General features: G+C 39.6%; 1 protein-coding gene across 1 annotated transcript; it reads left to right on the top strand.

Moving 5' to 3' along the window:
• The first annotated feature begins 113 nt into the window (after window positions 1–113).
• Window positions 114–21,360, top strand: LOC146478558 (ral GTPase-activating protein subunit beta-like). Its single transcript, XM_085112071.1, has 24 exons — window positions 114–1,893; window positions 2,724–2,892; window positions 5,897–6,039; window positions 6,880–6,977; window positions 7,395–7,553; window positions 8,226–8,453; window positions 9,381–9,539; window positions 9,678–9,844; window positions 10,418–10,489; window positions 10,936–10,975; window positions 11,343–11,422; window positions 11,651–11,749; window positions 12,782–12,863; window positions 13,381–13,472; window positions 13,844–13,971; window positions 14,202–14,289; window positions 14,487–14,578; window positions 14,744–14,816; window positions 15,343–15,519; window positions 15,604–16,200; window positions 17,035–17,315; window positions 18,525–18,641; window positions 18,860–19,785; window positions 20,789–21,360. Exons 1-23 carry the CDS (start codon window positions 401–403, stop codon window positions 18,975–18,977), a joined length of 4,752 nt encoding a protein of 1,583 aa, XP_084968197.1. The 5' UTR covers window positions 114–400; the 3' UTR covers window positions 18,978–19,785; window positions 20,789–21,360.
• Window positions 21,361–21,491: the final 131 nt, after the last annotated feature.

Here is a 21,491-nt window from a genome sequence, read left to right as displayed (position 1 = left end):
GAAATACTGTTCACGCGTGACCTGGGTTGACTGTAAATACAGAGTTGCGTGAATCGTCAGGTGCGTATTGCGTGACTATGCTGTGAGAGTTGTCGATGTCCGGGATCATCCAGTTCAGCGGACATTCCCACAAACCAAAATGGCGTTTGGGTGGCGGATGCTCAAAGCAGCTCTCTTACATTTTAGTAAAGAGAAATCTAGCCGTGCCTATTATGTGCGGAACTGAAACACTGATCCAAAAGTTATTTCTCCTCGGCAGTGGCAAAGAGGAAAGAAGACAATTTGCTTGATCTAACTAGATCAGACTGCAAGATCAGAGATTAAGCTAAAAACCCTGTAAACAAGCTTTTGACTTTTATGTCAACTTACATTTTCTTCACTACTCGGGCAGCCGTTTGTCATGTATTCTGAGTGGGTTTCTCTGCGACACACGTTACAGCGTGACCATAATAACAGAAGCGTTCTGTGCAAGTTTCCTCCTTCCGTGGGAAGAGATGTTGCTCACACAGTGGTGAAAACGCTCATTAACCCGGAGACACAGGAGCCGCTACATTCAGAACGAGAGGTGGACTGGGTTATGGAGGTTCTTTGTCATGGTCTAACTCTTCAAATGACTGAAAGCGATGGCGAAATTGTGAAAGGTTGTGTGAACATTTATCTGGACTGGCTTACTGCCTTGGCCAATCCCAAGAAGGGGACCCCAGAACCGCTGCTCAAGTCTCCGGAGAAATACGCTAAAGAAATCTTCCAACACTTTCGTAACCTTTTTGTGCATAGAGAGGAAGGTAATTTAGCTTTGCAAGCCTCCTTGTGTATCAGAGTATTGCAAGCGATTCAAGCTACAGCAGCAGAGGTGAAAATGTCCCCACCAACATGGGAGGCATTGCTTAAATTTTTGATGATTATAAATGACATGCTTCTTTCACCACCGCATACAACAGGAGGACTTGCAGAACACTTGTGTGAGAAAATGATTAGTGTCTTGCTTGAGGTCTGGTTGCATGCTTGTTGTCATCATTTTCCAGCACCCTCAATGTGGAAAACTTTGCATGAGCTTTGTGTGTCATGGCGTCATCACAATGCGATGGTTGACTATTGGAGCAGGACCTCTCTTTCGCTCACCAAGAGAGTCGTTCAGTTCTTGTATGGCCCCAGCTTTCCTCTACCTCTGGTACCAACCAGGAAAAGTGATGTCCAACTGCCAGCCAAGTTAGCCAATGAATGCCTTATCCAGTGCTGGTTCAGAATTCTTCATATCATTGGAAATCCCGTTGAGCTCTGCAAGAAGGAGCTCATCAGTGGCACTCCAAAATTTAAAGAATTTGCATTGGCAAGTGAAGAAGTCATCTCACCGCAAGCACATCCTTGCTTGAAGATCCTCCCACAGAATTTCTTACAAGCAATGAAAGGCGTTGCAGTCCTTGTAAATGCATTCCTGGGTGTTTCAACCACGGCAGATATACCAGTGAAACATATGCCAATTCCAGCACCGACCAAAAGTGCTAGCCCTCTAGCTGTGAAAAAACGTGACCAGAAATCTTTAAGCATTGGCGTGGCCTTAGGTTTGAGTGATCTGACGGGATTAGTAACAAGATCACAAACAGTTCCTTCCAGAAACAGTAGTGGAAGTTCAGCTACTGGAATGCCTCCGTTAGACTCTTTTCATCCAGAACTGATGAGCATTCCATCAAGTTCATTGCTGTTCCCAAAATCTCCAAAGTCAGACAATGACAAACCATCAGGGGATAGCGTGCTGCATTTGTTTGGAGCGTGGCTTTTTGAAGCTGCATTTGCTAAGCTGGACATGCCAGCAAACTTTAAGGCCCTTGGAAAGATATATGAAGGATTCCTGGGAAATTCCATCCCTGAAATGATGGGACTAGGCAAAATGAGGTACGTAAATTAATACAGTCTGTAAATCCTTGAATAAGTTCCCCCATTCTGCTGCCAAAATGTGACATAAATGCCTCCCCTTGAGCCATGGTGCATTCCGTGTACATCCCACTCTAAAGATATGCCAAGAGTTTCGAAGTTCTATTCCAAGTGGTTGCCGAAACCCCTATGTCAGGGAGACGTTGCTTGGACTACCATGCCAACCTCATCCCCCAGACTCCCCGCATGCCTCTCTGTGTAGACTCTAAATCCTACACTGGAGAGAAATCCTGAATATTTTGGATAATAACAGTTCATTTGAATGGTAAAAGTTTTCAATCGCCAAGGTAACTGCCTTTGTCTTATGCCATGTTGTGCCAAAGACCACAATTGTGCGTCAGTATGTATCAAGTGATTTGGAAACCCATGCCAAAGATCTTCTGCATTACCCCCTTCCCTTCTTGTTCAGGGTCAAAGTTTTTCGGACCATCCTTAAGCCTGCCGCACACTTGAGGGTTAGAGCTGAGCAAACTGCCTTGCGAGGAATCGCAAGGTCACACGAGGCAATCAGCTCAGCTGTTTCCTCAAGTGTGTGGTTTAGTTTTCATGAGATTTTTGCCTCATGAGGCGAAATCTCAAATATCAAACACGGCAGATATTTTCCTCGCGAGGCAAAAGACTCACAAAAACTCAACCGCACACGTGATGAAACAGCTGAGCTAATCGCCTTGCAAGGCAGTTTGCTCAGCTCTTTCCTCAAGTGTGCGACAGGCTTTAGATGCGCAGATCGTATGCACAGTGGCAAGAGGAGGCACCTCCTCAAGTCTTATCTTGTATTCTTTACTTTGTAGCTTTCAACTAGGTGGAAACAACTTGGACAGCAAGTTTGAGCCAGGGCGTGCTGAAGCTTATGGCGCCTTATGTCGCATCTTCTGTAGTCATCGTTCTGGGCAGGAGATCAGGCCTGTCTATCTTTCCAGGTTTTATTTAGCTTTGGCTATTGGACTACTGTATTCAGAGGTAAGAAAAATGTGATAAAGGTATTGGGAGGGCCTGACAGCACACTGTCTGGCCAGAGTTCATGGCATATGGTTGAACTAGAAAGTGTGAAGTGATGAATGAGAATTAGAAGTGTGAAGTGTTAAGTAGTAAATGGGATATGGGAAGTGAAGTGTGAAGGAGGAGGAGCAAAATTCAGTAGAACCCCGGTAACTCGAACTCGGATAACTCGAACTACCCCACTAACTCAAACTGAGTCTCAATTCCCTTGAATTTGACCCAACTTTTCAGTCATTTTTACTCGGTTAACTCGAACTCGGATAACTCGAAAACCCTGCTAACTCAAACTAAATTTAGTTTCCCTTGATCAAAATTTACCCCGATAATTCGAATTTCTGGTTCTTATAACTCGCCACGGATGCCCATTGAGATGTCCCATTAGTTTTTTGTGTCTACGGCTTCTAGAGAAGCGTAGACACTATGTCATCGGGTTGAGTGAAAGAGTGTAAGAGTGTAAATGCCACAGGAATCCCAAATGGAATCCTATCGAAAGCCGACGCTAATCCTCGACTGACCGAGATCTAAGTGATTGTATTTCCGGATCAGGACAATGGCGACAATACGGTAAATGATGTTTTCCGATATTGATTTGCTTTTTACTAATAGTTTACAGTCAACCCAGGTCACGCGTGAACAGTATCTCCAAGAATGAAATGAACATTCGAAGTTCTCTTTGTAATGTCCGACGTGTGAATGGAATGTTGGGCATTTCGCTGGAAATCGTTCTGAAAAAGACGCATTAACTGAAAAAAAGATTCAAAATACTTAGGAAACAATTGTTATTCTTGAAATATTCAATTTTGCAATGTAAAAAAAATTCATAGCTTTATACCGTCAATAAGCTAGGGAAATTTATATGGGAACTCTGAAATCTCGTTTGCGATTTTCAAAACTGACATGTAAATTTCAAAACTCCGTTCAAATTTAAAAAATATCGTTCACGCGTGACCTGGGTTGACTGTAAGTGATGATTTGAACCAGAATTCTGTAACTTCTGTAATTTTCATCGCAAACGTACCCGAATTTACTGCGAGTGATCGCTTTGAACAAACACGGAGTGTCTTCAAATTTTACATGCGTGTTTGCACGCACGCAAAAAAAAAACTGAAAGTTTTTTGCCTCTAATAACAAATGCATCGTTTATTTCAATAAAATGTTTTGTTGGAAAAGCTTTTTGTTGATTTTTGTGTCTTTGTCAATTCACATATGCGTTTGAGAAGCGACAGATGCTAGATGCGCAATCAAGGACAATTTGCATAAGCGGGTTGAAATTTGATATGCCAAAGGTCTTCATCAACACGCCGTGAATTTTAGCAATTTTTGCGTTCAAGTGTGTTTTTCGGCAAATGATTAATAGGTAACCATATTATTTCACGTCAGAAAACATTTGTTTTTAACCGCTCTAGGAAAAAGTTAATTTATGCGAAAACTATGGAAACACGACAGGAGTCAAAGAATGATACTTGCTATTCATAAGTTCAGTATACATACATACATACATACATACATACATACATACTTTATTTATTCCAGAAGCAGACTATATATACAGATAAAACTAAGAGGAAAAGTACTTCTAGAAAAGGAAGTTTGGAGGTTAGCCCTATGCGAAAACTCCCTCAAATGAAAGAAAAACAAAAATAAGTATACATAAATCGAGATCTTTAGAGTCAAATATTCAAATACATTTTGAGCTTAGATTTAAAATGCTTAAAGCTATCAGCTTCCACTATATCGCCAGGTAGTTTATTCCAGAGTTTCACAGTTCTAACGAAAAAAGAATGTTTATAACAGTTAAGTCGTGCTGGTTTCACATAGAGCTTGTATTGATGATTTGCCCTTGTAGACCGAGTTGTGGCGAAATCATAAAAGTCTTCAAATTTTAAATGATAAAATCCAAAAACTATCTTATAACATTCAATTAAAGATAAATAAGTTCTACGGTTGGAAAGAGTAGGCCATTTTAGTAATTTGCATCGGTCTTCATAGGACATTTGTCCTTTGCGTTGGTTTAAAGCAAGTCTTGATGCTCTTCGCTGTACATTCTCGAGGGCATGGATGTCCTTAACAAGGTAAGGACACCAGACAGGTACCGCGTATTCCAATATTGGCCGAACAAGTATAGATTAATTAATAGTTTCTGTTGCATTTTATGCCTACGTTTCAGATTAGAACTTTGCTTTCAGTGCTTTATTTTCTTCAATTCTTTTATATCACATTTCTACACCAGTGCTGCAGTAGACACATGCAGTCTGAGACTGCCTATTTTTTTATCGTGTGATCGAATTCTAACACTAGAACATAGACTGGACGATGCAAAAGGGAACATAAATTGAGTTTTTAAATAAACTAAGTTACATTCACAGTATTGCATTGTCAGAAGAATGCATAATTGTTACAATTGTCACAAAATGTATTAGTTTCTCGTGAAATAAGTTTAATTTGCACTGCACCGTATACCAAAGTGCTAAAAATCAATGAACTATTAATTATTAACCTGGAAAATTGAATATTTTAATTGACCCCGATAACTTGAAACCCCGCTAACTCAAACAGTTTTTCGTTTCCCTTCAGAGTTCGAGTTACCGGGGTTCTACTGTAGTGGTGAAGAGGATCTGTGACCTAGAAGGTGGGAAGTGCTTGGGTAAACATGAAGTGGGAAATGTGAAGTGGTAAATAATTTACCAATTATTGGAATGAGGCAATGGGAAGTGGAAATTAGGAGGTGTGTTAAAAAATGTGGAGGGGTAAAATTTGATGTGTGAAGTAGAACTGTGACATTTGAGAAGTGAGGTGGGAGGTGGCAAATTGAGGTGAAAAAATGGGAAGTGGAAAGCAGGAAGTGGGAAGCAGGGATTGGCATATAGTAAGTGAAAAGATCTCACCCCCTGTTATTACCCTTTATAATAACGAAATGTTCCATAGGTCTGGTAAGTGTTCTGTTAATCTTGGTGCTTTCTTTTAGTCATGCACAGGCCATGTTCTCTGCAGTATCCTGCTCAACTCAGCTGACCTGCTGAGAGTAGATCTCCAAGGAGTACAAGTATTATTACCACACTTGATCACTGCTCTAGAGACAGTGTTACCAAGAACAGAAGTTCAAATAAGGTACCTGTACTTGTAATTTCTTTATTAACTTGCACTGATCATGAGTGAATTATTACCATTCAACTTTAAATCTGCCTTTCAATTGCATGGAAAAGTGGTTGCATCTTTTGGGTGGCTTTCATATACCTGAAGATTCTGAACAGAATTCCCTCCTCCTCTTCCAGATATAAGCCCTCTGCCCCATTTTAAATACTGTACCTTTTAGGAACAAGACCCCCTTTGATACCAGTATTTTTTTTTAACACTGATGGGGTTATCCTTGAAAAATATTATTGATTTTAATTATTATTATTCATTCATTTTTAATCTCAGGTACTTAATTTCTTCCTAAATATATACTTTATTATGGTTAGCTGTTTAAAGCTGTTAGCGTTTCAAGTCCAATCATTACGAAATGTGAAACTCTTTCAAGTGACAAGTCCTCCCTAAAAACAAACCCTCCCCTAAAAAAAGTATTTTGAATGAATATGTGTAATGCAATAATGTGAACAAGAGCTGAGTAATTAGTTGATTTAATTTTCGAAGCAAGAAAATAGCCAAAATTTTGACAAGAATGTATAAATTTCCAGAGGGGTATGGACACTTTATGCAATTGTCATGATTCTCCAAAAAAAAAAAAAAAAACCATTTTATATTCAGTGGAAATACAGAAAAATTCTTGAACTCAAGGTGAAACAAGAAAATGCTGTTATTGCCTGTGCAAATGCTAGTATTGCAACATGTTGTAAGAGGTTATTGGAGGTAGTGTCAGTATTTCTTATTTTTGGCAAGAAATAGTTTATTATAACTTTTGTCATGTAAATGTTAGAATTGTTTTTGTGTTTCTCTTTGTACCCCTAGGTGTAATGTTTCCTCTACTGAGCTTCGGAGGGCAGCTATTCACCTTCTGTTATCCATGCTTTGCTTACCACTGCACTTTAAGGATCTGGCTATAAAAGGTAAGCTGCTGTAAAATCAAGTCCTTAGGAGCAAGATGTTGATTGTATTTTCAAATAGAAGAAAGATCCTCGCAGTTAGTAAGCAACTTAAGCAGTTGTGAAAAGAAAGCCTGAAAAAAATTCAGGCTTGAATGGGATTCAAACTCATGACCTCTACGATGCCAGTGCTGTGCTTTAACTGAGCTATCAAGCCAACTGGGAGCTGGTCATAAATTGTGAGTTTGTAAAATACCCGTGAAGGGTGAATCAATGATTATGAATTAATGAAACATATATTTTGAACTGCGGATGAAAGATCAAATAGAAGAAAGATCCTTGATCTTTCATCCACAGTTTAAAATATATGTCTCGTATAATTATTCATAATCATTGATTGTATTTTATCTCACACATGCTTTTTTATATATTATATTTTAGACATGACAGCAGGATGGAGGAAGAAGCATTCAGGTGAACAGGACAGTGGTGAAGAGAAGACTTTGACATTCCTGTCTTTGAAACCCAGACTCATTAGGCTTCTGTTAGAGGCTCTGCAGTGTGAAGCCGACTCGTTCAATGTTCAGATCCTGCTGGGAGGTTTGTTATGAGATTTCTCACCAATAGACAGTACCCTTCTCTCATATACTAGTACTAGGTCTGGGTAACTTCATGGTGGACTGGCATTAACCCATCTCTGGAGCAGATGGGAATTGTGCTACATATAAACAAAGTGAAGCTCAGGCTTTGTGCTCTGCTTTGCAGCTCAAGAGCAATGAACCTCATCTCACGAAACAGAGATACAGCTTGCTCTTAACTCAGACCTCAACAGTTTCAGAACATGCTAATAAGACTGACACAATCTGCTCTGGGACAAAATTTAGTTTGGTGATCCCAACCCACACTGGTACACCTGTACACAAGTAAAAACAGCAGCCAATTGGTACCACAGCAGATCCCCGAGGGAACAGCATGTAGTCTGAACAATGAGGATAAAAATCCTAAATATTAACCAGTCCCTACCAGATGAGAGCTCATTTGGAGAAATTTTGAGGCTTATGCTTGCTGTTTTTCCACTGTGTCCATCAATTATTTTGAAAACTGCTGTGAATGCACCCCATCTAGACTGAAAAAATGCTTTTTATGCTTTTTCTCCAAGGATGCATGTAGTTTGCAAATTGTTTAGTTTAAAAAACAATGAACAAACAAAACACAAGTGCTGTATTTGACAGTATAAATTTTGAACTGTACATTTTTTTATTTTCTTTGTAGGTGTATCTCTACTGATTCAAGACAGTGAGATTGCCGAGTCACTAGGGATCTCTTCTCCTAAGCAAGTTGACACCTCTGTAAGGGTGGCTGATCGCCTGCAGGCTCCTCAGGATCATCGCCGTCGTGCGAGCACGGGAAGCAGCACAATATCTGAAACAGGAAGTACTGGCACTGAAGTGGACAGTGTTGGTCAACTTGGATTCAATCAACAGCCTTTTCAGTCTTATGGTTTGTGATGTATTGATGGAAGCATATTTACTGCACCCTTCAATAACATGTGGACTCTGAAAGAGTCGAGCAACCGGCACGTTTTTCACTGCCCTTATTCAGTGTAGCGAACCTCTTAGAAAACAAAGTCATTTGACTCAATGGGGTCACCAGGCCATGTTCTTTCACTGTGATTGGTGGATTTGGATCCACTTTGTTGGTTGCTTCATTTTTGTAGTCGGCTGATTGTCACCTTAATTCTGATTGACAGCAGTAAAACATGCCATTCGTTTGTTGGGTTTTGAAGTTCAGAGTCTACATGTTATTGTACATGTAAGGTGCAGTGATTGAAAAGTGGCTCATGGCTCCATATATATTTTTAATTTTTGATGTGACACTTTCAAGAGGGTGGTTTTTATTGGGAGGTGCACGATGCTTATTAAAAAATTAATGAAAAGCAACATTTTTGATAAAACGTGACTCTTTGTTTTCTAAAAGCAGTAACCAGCAACAACAACAAAAACAAAACTCCTTTTAAATTGTCGCACTCGTGTCTCCTTTGTAGTTGTTAGAACTGTATCATTTTCATTTTAGTTTCAATGTATTGATACCCTTTGAATATTATTAGCACCTCTACAACAACGACAACAACCACCTTTATTTCCTCATGGTAATTAGCTTGTTATAAGTACATTCTTGAATAGTAAAAATTTAATTTATTTTGAATAATCTTGAGGTAATGATTGAGGATGGAGGCCAAGTTAACCATCCGATTTTCTAGAGTTTCTCAAGTGTCCATAAGTATCATTGGCTATTGCTGTATTTGTAAACAGTGTTTCATGACCCATTACATCCCATTACATGTTAAGTTCAGTTCATGGTGTAACAGAGTATTTAGGAAAGTTTGAAGATGTGCTTGTCATGGCCAGTCTCTGTTTTTTGTTTCAGACCTATCAACTATTCGCGGACTGTTTGTTCAACTGACACATCTCTTGTGTAACAAGCTTGTTGTCATCAGAAGCAGTCGATGGAAATCAGACATTCATATTACTCTTGCAGCGTTTGAGTTGCTGTCTGGTCTTGCTCAGCTTAGCACAGATCATCTGGGTTAGTTTTATTTTCTCTTGTGAAAAACAGATTTACAAGTCTCCCCCTCTCCCTGGCTAGACCTCTACCGCACACCCCTTGGGATTAGACCTCATAAGCATGTGCGCTATAACTTATTATCGCATTTTGATTTTTCAGACCAAGCTGAATGTAAGAGTACAATTCATTGGCTGTGCGATTATGTAACATACCAAGCCAACAAGAAAGCCACTCATCATTCGCGTGATCTGCATTCCATGATTGTTGCCGCAATCAGCTGTATTCAGTCATGGATAATGTTACACCCATGGCTTCTGGACAGCCAGGTATTTTCATTTCAAATTTTTTGGCAATGTAATTGAACACAAAACAGTTAAATAGTCAAAGGAGATACTGAAGAGGTCCAGTTGGATAGAGTGTGCAAGGGGCCCACCGAAGGAAATACAAAAATGTTCCTTTAATGAATTAGCGTGACAGAGATAGACATGTACAAGGAACCAGATCCACAACATCTTTACCTATAAAAAGGAATTTAAGTTTTGCTCTCAGAAACTTGGGTTATTGGTATCTTCTAGAAGAAATTTTTTTATCATATTGATCCAGATTGCAACAGAAATTACCATGCATATGTTGTGATTCAAATTTTTTTTTTGTTTAAAATTTTTAAAATCAGTTTGGTTTTTATTTCCCTTTGTCTCAGGTTATGGTAATGAATACTGCGCAAAGGAAAATGAAAAATAAATTGGTTTGGAAAAATTTTAAACCAAAACAATTTAAACCACGAGACATACAGTATTCCTAAATTTAATGGAAAGCCTATTTTCTCAATATATCGTCAGTAGCTTTCAAAGTTTATTTTATTAAAGTGTTTGAGCACATCTGTTGGGTCATATTTCTAGGGCTGCTTGCATGTTGTTATGGAGGTGGTAGAGTTGGGAATTTCAGGAAGCAAGTCCAAGGAAATTCCAAGAGTAAGTTAACTGCAACATGATCATTTGTAATAAATAACACTTTCATGAAAGCAACAACATGAAATCCTAATTAAGTTGAATACTACTTTCATGAGAAACACTATTCAATGAACAGGTTTTTACCCATTGACTCCTAAGCTCAAGTGCAGATGAGCCGGTATCCTGGGGGTGGATTCACGAAGACTTCCTAATGTAAGATGTTTCCAAAGTATTGGTCTTTTACAATAGCCTATTGTTAATCTAACAATGTGTTATTTTTAAGAAAAAATACATAGGATGCATCTCAACGTAGGAGCCCCTGGAAGTCAAACTTGGATTTTGATAATTTACACGTACTTTCGTTCAAAATAGTCCAAACTAAACGGCAGAAATGAACCTTTGCACCAACTTGGATGCAAATGTTGCTGTGCTGCAGTATGACTTTTGTTATTGTTTCTATCCTTCAGGATCCTCAGCAAGGAACAGACACTGTCCCCCGATTAAAAGGTACCACAGTCATGTGACAGGTTACTAGTGTTTGCTTGAGATAGAAGAACAGAGAGAAAAACATAGAAGCGCATGTGAAAAATGTCTGGCGCGTTTGGGTGCCTCTCTTGTCCTTGTGCTAAGACCTTTGCAACCACTGCCTCTGTCTTCAAACCTTAGTCCAATCTGAACAAATTAATGATTTATTTCTTTAATGCTGAAGAATGGTGAAAGCCGACAAAAGCCGTACGTTTTGAGGTGGTATATTCAAAGAGAACGCGAGATTTCTTGTTTACTCTTGACATAATTTGGATAGTAACGTAGTTACATTTCTTTCATGATCAGTCAAGTCTTTGTAACTATCTTGATGTACTGTGTATAATTTCAGGTGACAAGGAATTAAAACCTGTTTCATTCAGAGTACGAGAGGCAGCTGAAGGGCTCTTGACTGTTATAATGGAGCACTTGGTATGTCATAGATCTTTCACTGAAGACAGATTTACTCTCCTCCAGAATTAAGCTTTTACTCCAAAAACACTCAAGAGATAAAAACAAGCCGATGAATACAAATAGTTTGAGAGATACCAAGACACTGGTAACGCGTTTTTATACTGATCTAACGGACTTGCCTAGTGTATGTTTTAGCTCAGTCAGCTGATCGTTTGTTTGTTTGTTTGTTTGTTTTTTTTTCAACAGGGAGCTTTTCCTTCACCATGTGGCCCAGCCGCGTTATCTTCACTTCTGGACGAGGACTGGGTTCTAGATCACGTGCACCCCGCTGACGGCTCAGCGAAGGTCAATCAAACATAGTAAAACTGAGAAAAAAATTAAATTAAAACTTGAAGTGAACTTTCTATTGACTTTAACTCCACGATGAAGGGTTTATTCTAGATATATAGTGTTTTAAACAGTCAAGGGTGAACCAAATGGGGGTCTCAGCTTAACATGTTTTTTCCCGCCTTTTGCAGTAGTTTTATGTTTGCTTGTGTTTACCATCACTTACACGTTTCCCCGGTTACACGTTTACCAGTGTAACCGGTTGGTACCGGTTACACTTTTTTCCGCGCTTGATGTCGGTTAAACGTAAAATAAAATAAAAGAAGTTAAAGATAAGACTTTTACTGAATGACATCTCAAAGCTGATCAGTAAGTTTTTTGTGAGTCTGAGTTTACTAAACGATTGTACGATTTACTAAAAAAGTTTCACCACCTCAAACTTTTCTATTGTATCCTAAGAAGAAACCAACCGAACATCATCAGCAGCGTGATTTAGGGACGGTGCCTACAAAAAGCGAAATATTTTTGCGCAGTTTATCACAGATCTTAGTAGCGGCTATTGAAATCCAAAAAGAAAATTGGGGGTAACCACGCATTTTTTAGAGATAGCTAAGCAACAATTATTCTAAAAAGCAGCAAAATACAAAGCAATGTATGGCACTTTTTTCCAAATTGAAGCTTTATTATCTCTGAAAAATGCATGGTTACCCCCAATTTTCTTTTTCGATACCAAAATCACTTGCTAAGTTCTGCTTTCTCTGCATAGTTTTAAAGCGTGCAAAAATATCCCTGTATTATTAGGCACCACCCATAGGAAACCCGAGTATCTCGATATGCGCAGAACGTATGCGCAGTAACAAAAATAGGCACTGTCCTTAAAGTAATCTATGAACCAATCCGAACTCTGCTACCTGGCAGCAAGCGCGGGAAAACGTGTTGACGACAGTCAAACGTAAAACAGAAGAAAATCCCATTAAAGGCAAGGTTTTGATAAGTTCGTTGTAGGTCAATGAGTCGACTAAATCATTTTTCGTTTTCCTTATACAACAGACATCTCGCAAGTTCCAATACTACGTAATCCAGGACAGCAGTATTATAATGGGCCTACTGGAAGAATCGCTCAAACCTAAAGGTAGGGTTTATCTACCTTGGAAGGCTGACCATTAGAATAAATAAACCGAATGTTTTTTGTTGTTGGTTTTTCGTCCAAATTGTGGCTGGTTTAGTGTCTATAAGAGGAAAAAGAAATTTGCTGTTTAGATAATTCACCAATTGCCTTTTATAATGCCGCGCTTTACCTTATCGTGACATCTTGACATTCTACAAACGTAGCTCACACCTGGACATAATACGACCACAGTTCGCAAATATGCGCCTAAACAAAACATTTTATGACCCACAACGCAAGCCAAGAATGCTCAGCGTTTTATTTGCTTGATAAAGTTAACGGCCGTTTGAGGCCATGAACAGTGCCAACATCCGCCATCTTAAGTAGGCGTCTAAAGAATATTAGCCCATTATAGTGTGGAGGCTTGAGTGGTGATAAACTGTATAAGGTTATATGCGGTACAGTTACCGCAATTTTCTTGACTGTCTCCATACCTAGGGTTTTTAAACTTAATTTGACCGTGATTGCATCTATTTTTCAGATCCTTTGCCGACCTTGTCAGCGGTTATCCGCGGACCCGCTGGCCGTTATGTATGGACTATGCAGCTGAGACAGTTTTCAAGGCAGAAAAACGTAAGGCACCTTGTGTCATTCGTTTTAGTTATTTTACAGTGGTTTTTAGTTGAGTGTCAAAAGTAATTCGCATTTGCTTTGGTATTGCTTTACTGCGCACTGCGATTAGTTGGCAAACTCGCGCCACTATCTTAACCAATGAGAATCAAAGCCAAAACTAATCGTGACTTGGTCGCACGTGTTTTCCCGCGTTTGGCGCCAGTTACAGTATTTTCTTCGAATTCTGATTGGTTCATTGCGCTGTTTACTTCTCTTGTGATTGGCCAGGGTAATTACTTGGTTTTTGGTTTTACTCCACGATTTCCATCTCGCACTCTTTTTAAGACAGGTTTTCACTTATTGCTTCACCTTTCTTGATTACTTTCCTGCAGGACTTGATTGAGGCTCATCTAAAGGATCCAGGTCGCCCGTCTCCAGACAAGACTCAACCTCGCCCACCTCCGAACATTAAACACAGGGCCTTTCCTGAAGCTGTGGATACGGTGCCTCTTACTCAAGCGTGAGTTAACCGGAGTAAACCAATGTCGTCTGTTTTTTTTTTGCCCGCGTTTGTCAGAGACAGCAGAAACAAGATTTCCTTCGCCATCACTACGGCAAGTTTTTTTGCCGTAGTTTCCTGGCTTTGCGACCGGTGCGTTTTTTCCCGCGCCTTTTGTGGATGTAGTATTCCCTTTGGGTTAACTGGCGTGACGGCTTATTTCTTCAGTTAAATTATCTTTCTTTATTTAGAGACCGAAGCATACCAGAACTGGATGAGATTCTTGACGCAAAACTCAGTGAAGTTCAAGACCACATGCGAACTCTGATGCAGAAACAGGTACGAGTTTGCCTTCGTGTTTTACATTCACAAGCTGCTATGACTACATGTTGCTTTGTTCAAAGTTTGTTTCTGTTTTGCCAAGAAGGGCTAGTGGTTTAACAGGGAGGCCAAATTGGCCATAATTTAGCTTTGGCCGTAGTAATATAGTTCTTATAAGGGCTTTTAACATGAAAATGTTTGTATCTTTATGTCAGCTCGAACACGAAACAGTGGCACAAACCAAGTTAAACGAAGAGAAAAGCAAGGTGAAGTTCCCGGATAAAGACACAGAAATTACACCACCCAAGTAAGTTCACAAAGTGATAGATGGTTAGATGAATTATTTGGGCTTACATTCATCGCTTTGAGGATGGCAGCAAACAGGCCCATATTTTAAAACTTTCCTAATCATAGCATGCGGCAGTCCTGCCATAATTCATTCACTTACTGTTGTTGTCTTTCAATTTTGCAGACCTTGTCAGGAATTCAGCCCTTCTCGTCTGCTATTGTCCCATTCGGGGTTACTCACCATTGAAGGACTCATGGTAAAAACATCGTCGCTTTTTCTTGCAGAGTGCTGCAAAACTTAGTTATGACTTATTACTGAAGTAATTAATTTTTGTTTCCAAATTTAAGAAGAAATACAAAGTTAACACAAAGCTGCATCATCAAAACAGCGAGAAAGAGATTCAAAGATGGAGATTTGACGAAATATCGTAAATCTCACCGTTCAAATTTCCATTTTCGACTGTCTTTTCTGCCTTTATCTTCTTAATAAGGATTGGTACAGAGAAACGTCGACTAGCATTTATCATAATTATAATCATAATTGTATTTCTTGCGTTAGTGAAGTTTAGGATCAAATATTTAGCTAATAAGGAGCTATTACTCGCGAACTCTAAATAGCGTTTTGTTCGTCTAGATCAAGAAAATAGTTTATGCCATTTTGAAAAGGTAGGACACTAATATTTCGAGGTGAAAACGTGCACAACCATCTTTAGAGGTACGAACAGAGATAGTACGCTTTGGCGTAATTTTGGTACGCTTTGTGACCCTTCATTTTTATTGCAGGGAAATCCATTGCGGCCATTTGAGGATGCGAGCCTACTGGGACTAAATTCCAATTCCAGCGGATTCTCTCAAGCCCTGAAGGAACTGGATCACGTGTCTACTCGAACACAGGATACAGTTTATTTGTTTTACGTGAAGGCTGAACAGGGAAGTGCACATGATATCATAGAAAACAAGGTAACGTACACTTGCTAAAATATTGAGAATTACAGCAGTTTGTTGCTTCTCGGAATTTCAAGTGAATTTTTTTGTCCACAACAGATCAGTTCCTGTAAGCATTCAAAGGCATTCGGTGAATTTCTGCTCTCCTTGGGGTGGCCAGTAGACGTAGCCTCTCATCCAGGCTGGGCAGGGAACATTCAAGAGGCCTGGACCCGAGGTAGGGGTGATTCCACGCTACGTTCAACAGACTCCAGTTATCTCCAATCTTCAAAGAGCGCGTCCACCCGCACGGGTAGTGATGAACGAGAGGTTTCTGGAAGCGATAGCGATCGATATACATCTTGTCGTGAGAGTTTTGACAGCGAAACGTCGAGTAGCGGGAAGAGTTCTCCTGCGGGTCACTCTTCACCTTCTCGTCCAGCCCAGCCAGACGCCAAGTTAGTCGATGAAATTCTGTATTACGCAGATGTCAGCTGTGAGGTGGCGTTCATCATGCCGTCGCTATTGCCGCGTTATCAGCGGTTTCGGCGCATGGCAGGACAGGTAGACAGCTTTGACGAGGAAATCGGACCTGTTCGGCGGAGGAGGACTCGGTCAGGGAGCACGGGGAGCCTGGAAGCGAGCAAAAGTGGCAGCCAATCGGATTTGAAAAGCAAGCTATCCCGTCAAGCCTCAGAAGGGGTGACTGTACACGAGGTAAATACAATTTCATTGGCTGAACTGGCAATAATAATATATATATCTCATTCGATGGTTTTACATATAATATGCGCGGCTATTTTGCGAGTTGCGTAGTATTTTTCCGAGCCCCGAAGGGGTGAGGAAAAATACTAGCAATGAGCAAAATGTCCGCGAGTATTATATGTAAAACCATCGAATAAGAGATTTATTATTCCACTACAAAAAGATTTTGTTCTTTTGGCTTCTCTGTTTTGGTAACGTTTTGAAACACACCCGGCATAAACTGTCCATCGGTATATGGCGCCTACGAATGACGTAAACAACACAGAAAGCCAGTTAAATGTCTTTAATTTGATTGGATAAAATGAAAAGATAAATGACAAGTGATTGGCATGCTAAAAACTTGTTTTCGAGCTTGCATCGTTTCAAAAACTATTCTTAGTCCAGTCCGGCCATTGTTGCTCCTTTTTTCTGCCTTTTCCGTCCGTATTCGCTTTGTTGTAAACCGGTCAAACTGGGACACTACAGTGTATTACGGTCTCATATTTTGCGCGTTCTCTTGACCTTATTTGGTGAAATGACATAATAGTGGAATAATAAAATCGAATATTTATACAGGATAACCCTTCAGTATAGAGTGCTGTTATCAACGGAGTCCTGTTGACTAAGAATTAAAAACTTACAAATAAGAACAACTAAATAAGAATAACTGGAACTCCCACGCGAAATTAAAAATTGTTACTGTGGTGTCTTGAGTTACTTACAGAACAAATGAATGAGTGCACAGCTAATACATAAATCTTGTAGATACCTAAAGCTTTGCTAACTCTAAAATATCGTTCTCTGTAGTTTCAGACCCGTGCCATGTCGCGCCTTGGAAACGACCTGACATTAGACAGTCGACCGCTGACTAGGTTGAGCACGCACAACACTTCGTCCGAGACAAACGTGCTGGTGGCCTGGCTCGAGCGCTTTGAGGATCATGCGCAGTTCCCCGTGGATGAGCTCTTGATGGAGTTTGACTTCACTGGTGATGCGGGGCACAGCTTGCGTGACAAAGATACTGTGGTTATCTTTATTCACCATCTCAGAAGCGGACTGTATCGGATTCACATCAGGTCCACGATCAGGTAAAATGCACCAACAATTATTTTTGTAATTAATTAATTAATTAATTAATTAATAACTTTATTAATGTGTCAAGAAATGTAGCTGAGGGGAGAAGTCCCCTTTACTAATAGTGGACACCTAACTAAATTCTAAAAATTCTTAAAAATTATGAAAAATGAATTAAAATTTACATCGTAAACCATATTAATAAAATTTCATACATCAATCGCAAAAAATCATGTAAACCCTAGTCATTCTCGGCATAGGTTGCAGCCTTGACAGTTACTGACATTTGCTGCCAGGGCAGTAAGGTCCTGATTAAGTATGACTCTTTTAAATTGCTTCAGAGAGGATTGATATCTTATTCTAGGAGTGAGATCATTCCACAGTTTAGGCCCGAGGTAACGAAGTGAGTGTTTTCCATATGTCACCGAAGAGAATCGAGGTTGAACAAATTCTCGCTTTCTTAAGTAACACGTACCACTGTCTAATTGGAAAAGATTACAAAGTCTCTGTGGCAGTAATTCATACTTAATCTTATACATGAAGATGGCAATGTCCTGTAATCGTCTGTTGTATAACGATGGTATGTCTGCTTTTGCCAGTAGTTTCTCGTAGCTATATATACCGCAACTTTAAGCACCTTGTAAATATAGATAAAAAGTGTCCACAATTAGCAGTAATGCTAGATACCCAGACACTTCGTGAAAATGTAAGTCAGTCCGATTCATAAATCTGATTTGGTTAACACTCTTACAGAAACTGCCATGTCCATCAAATTCACGATGTAACTTGTGTGTTGAAAATACACTTACGATTCGCTTTACGATACTGTAGGGGCAGTAGGCCGACAGTCATTGTGGTTTAATCGGCTTGGTGAAACGAATAAATAAATAAATATAAACAAACAAACAAACAAATAAATAAATAAAAAGAGCGCTTACAACTCACGAGTGAAACCATTATCTCATCCCTTGTCACTGAATTGGTTTCCCTAGAGTTTTTATCAGATTTTTATAATGGTGTGTTCTATCTAACGAAAACATTAGATTACTTAGAAGTGGCCATACTTGCGCATCTCCAGTCTACAAAATATGGTGAATATTTCACCAGTTACTTTTCTACGGAAAGAGTATTCAAGACAAAATCAGCTCGCCACCTTTGCCTTATTTTTAAATTGGTGTACTTTCCCTTTGTTATCGATGATAACAGCTTATCGCTGTTTTCAGGTCTCCTATTGGAGGTCCATTGGTGGACGGCATGGTGGTGAGTCACCGAGCCCTGGGAACCATGGTGCGGCAAACCGCTATCAATATCTGCCGTAGGCGCAGACTGGAAATTGATTCGTAAGTGAAATGATTTGAGGACCGAGCAGTTTTGAGGTCAATCATTGTGTTAACTTTCGACTGGGTATCTCCTAAGTACCGGTTTAGAATCCACGTACAACCAAGTCACAAGACACACTACAGCCACTCGTAATTTGATTTCTTGCGTTTTCCCACCTTTAGTTTTGTGTTATTAAAAGTAGCATTTTAAGATTATTTTGCTTCTTTTTTTTTTTCAGGTATTCTCCGCCCCAAGTTTGTCGCAAACTCAAGATTCAAGATATCGTCAAGAAATATCGCCATGAACGATCAGTTCCTGACTTTTACGTGTCTCTGTTCGCCAAAGAAGCGCACTAGACTACTGGAAAAGCAATTTGTCATCTTCTTTATTTCAAACAGCATCCATTCAAACTAGGAACTGAAATTCAAAGAATGTTTGAATTCACATCTGCAAAAAAATGTAAAAGAACATGGAAAGGACTGTTCAATACTGACTATCAATGGTCACACTTAAGAATTTCATACATAGATACAAAAGAAGAATCACCATGTAGAGCATAATAAACAGAAACACAGGAAAAAGCTTTCATTTAAATGGTCACACCTTGGAATTTCCCTTCCACAGACTGAAATGCTTTAACCACCTTGTACAGCATAATAAACAGCACCGCAGGCTACCGGGTCAATGGCTTTTATCTGAATGGCCACAGTTTTCAAGGAACCCTCTCCTCTTTAATAGTGTTACATTAAGGGGGCAATTCACCTAAACGCCATTTTTCCGCTGCTTGACATGGCTTTAATGGAAATATCTCATTCACGTTTCAAGCAATCCAAAAACCCTATCATTACCACATGAATCTGTGTTGTGGGGTATTTTGTGAAATTTTGGTTGATTTTTGGGTATATTTGGGAGGAGTAGTTTTTTTTAGAAGGATTGGTTAAATTAAGAGAAATAAGAAATATTGGAGATTTAGTGAAGTTTTAAGGTTAGAATTTGTAGTTAATAATTAATAGACGGATACCAAGTTAGTCCACTAGAAACCTGGGGTGCTCTTGCGTGGGTATCAACTGTCTGTTAGTGTTCCAAAAATCATTTTCTTTCTTCTATCCCTTCTTAAAACCTCTTTAAATTTCATTCAAATTTAGGTAAACTACCCCCCTTAAAGTGCCCCTAACCCTTCAATTTGTTTTCTTTTGGTAGATTTCCATATCTTTCAAGAACTCATTTTCGAAAAAAATTTTTGAGAAATATTGAATCCTTTTTTTTTTACGAGCGCTAGAAGTGAAGGCAGTCTTGTCGATATTTTCACCTATCGTTCGCATTAGTCCCCCACTCGGCCAAATATGGAGCGTGACGTAAGAAAAGGACATCGTGCAAAAATATCCGAAGATTCGCGGTAATGCTTCAATTGTAAACAGAGAAAATGGTTGGAAAATGTGTGGTTTTTAGATGCAGCAACTCTCGAAATGTAGAGAAAGGAATCAGCATGCATAAGAGGGGTGTCGAATGGTCCCATTCAATTTAAAAGTGCTCGCAAAAATTGGCCTTTGCTCGAATTGCTCGCAAAAATTAAACGGGTGCTCGCTTGCTCGTGCTCGCAAAATTTTTGCAACTGCTCGCATGCTCGCACTCTCGTTAACATGTACTCGATTGCTCGAGATTTCGTTAATCCTATTAATAAAAGAGAGATTCCAGCTTGCGGAAAATTTACGAAGTACTCGAAGTGCTCGCTGCTCGCTATCTCTATTTTTCTAAAGTGCTCGCTGCTCGCCATCTGTATTTTCTAAAGTGCTCGCTGCTCGCAAGAAAAATTTGACAACTGCTCCTGCTCGCAAAAATAAACACAGTGCTCGCATGCTCGCAAATGCTCGCAAAGACCATTCGATACCCCTCATAAGATTCCTTCTGAATCCTTCTGGTGTCCTTTTCTTACGTCACAGTGTCAAATATCGGACGCTTCTCATTGGCTCGTTCCTAATGAGCCCACGAGAGAAAATTTGTCCAGCGGGGCTTAAAGGGCGCAAAAATTTAAAAATTTCAGTAACTTTTAGCGCTCGTAAAATAAAAAGGATTCAATATTTCTCAAAAATTTTTTCGAAAATGAGTTCTTGAAAGATATGGAAATTTACCACAAGAAAACAAATTGTAGGGTTAGGGGCACTTTAAGGATCTACGTTTCTCAAAGAAGTTGTTTCTCCCAACTAATAGTAACAAAAGGCCCAGGGAATGGAATATGATGAAGTCTTGGGCGCTGTGTCTTTGCCCTGTGTCGGGTGCGACGTGTTCCAGTTCGTCTCCTCACCCCCCCCCCCCCCCCCTACATTTCAAGTTCCACTTTTGCGGGCACGACTCATTCCCATTGGAATGAAAATAGCGAACAGCAAACGGCAGCAGCCGGCATGAGCAGATATTTTTCATGCTTGAAAGTTTCAAAAACTAATGTAAAACTTTGGCAACGGTACGACGCGGAGCACTATAACAAATTCGCAGCCATCTTCACCCTAAAATTGTAGTCGCTGATAAGTGATTTCTTTATTCTTCTTAATTATTAATGCCAGCAGTTTCTTTGCGAGAGAAACAATTTGTTGTACTTGTGTATTGTATAACTGTCACATGACTTCATAGGAGTGTTTTAGCTTTTATATATCTAAAAACACTTTGCAATTGGTTATTGACTCGGACAGAAGAAGCACCAGAAGGGCTCAGATCAACTGAATAAAAAAATTATTATATTCTGAATACAGTTGTAGCGTTGGTAGACTTAACTTCAAGTCGAGCTGGGGAATTTTTTCTCGGGAAGGGTAAAAATATACCAGGTGGGACATCATAGTGGTTCTTACACGGAGAAAATAATGAATATCCCATAATGC

The sequence above is a fragment of the Pavona decussata genome, unplaced genomic scaffold, assembly GCF_977016875.1.
Source record: "Pavona decussata unplaced genomic scaffold, jaPavDecu1.1 SCAFFOLD_64, whole genome shotgun sequence".
Taxonomy (NCBI): domain Eukaryota; kingdom Metazoa; phylum Cnidaria; class Anthozoa; order Scleractinia; family Agariciidae; genus Pavona; species Pavona decussata.
Note: the sequence above shows the minus strand (reverse complement) of the source record. Positions and strands in the feature narration are given on the sequence as shown.

Bases quoted from the DNA above. Each gene is read 5' to 3' on its own strand.
- LOC146478558 (XM_085112071.1), top strand. From the start codon at position 401: ATGTATTCTGAGTGGGTTTCTCTGCGACACACGTTACAGCGTGACCAT. The intron at 9,540-9,677 runs GTTAGTTTTATT...TTGATTTTTCAG, and splicing joins GCTTAGCACAGATCATCTGG to ACCAAGCTGAATGTAAGAGT. The intron at 16,201-17,034 runs GTAAATACAATT...CGTTCTCTGTAG, and splicing joins AAGGGGTGACTGTACACGAG to TTTCAGACCCGTGCCATGTC.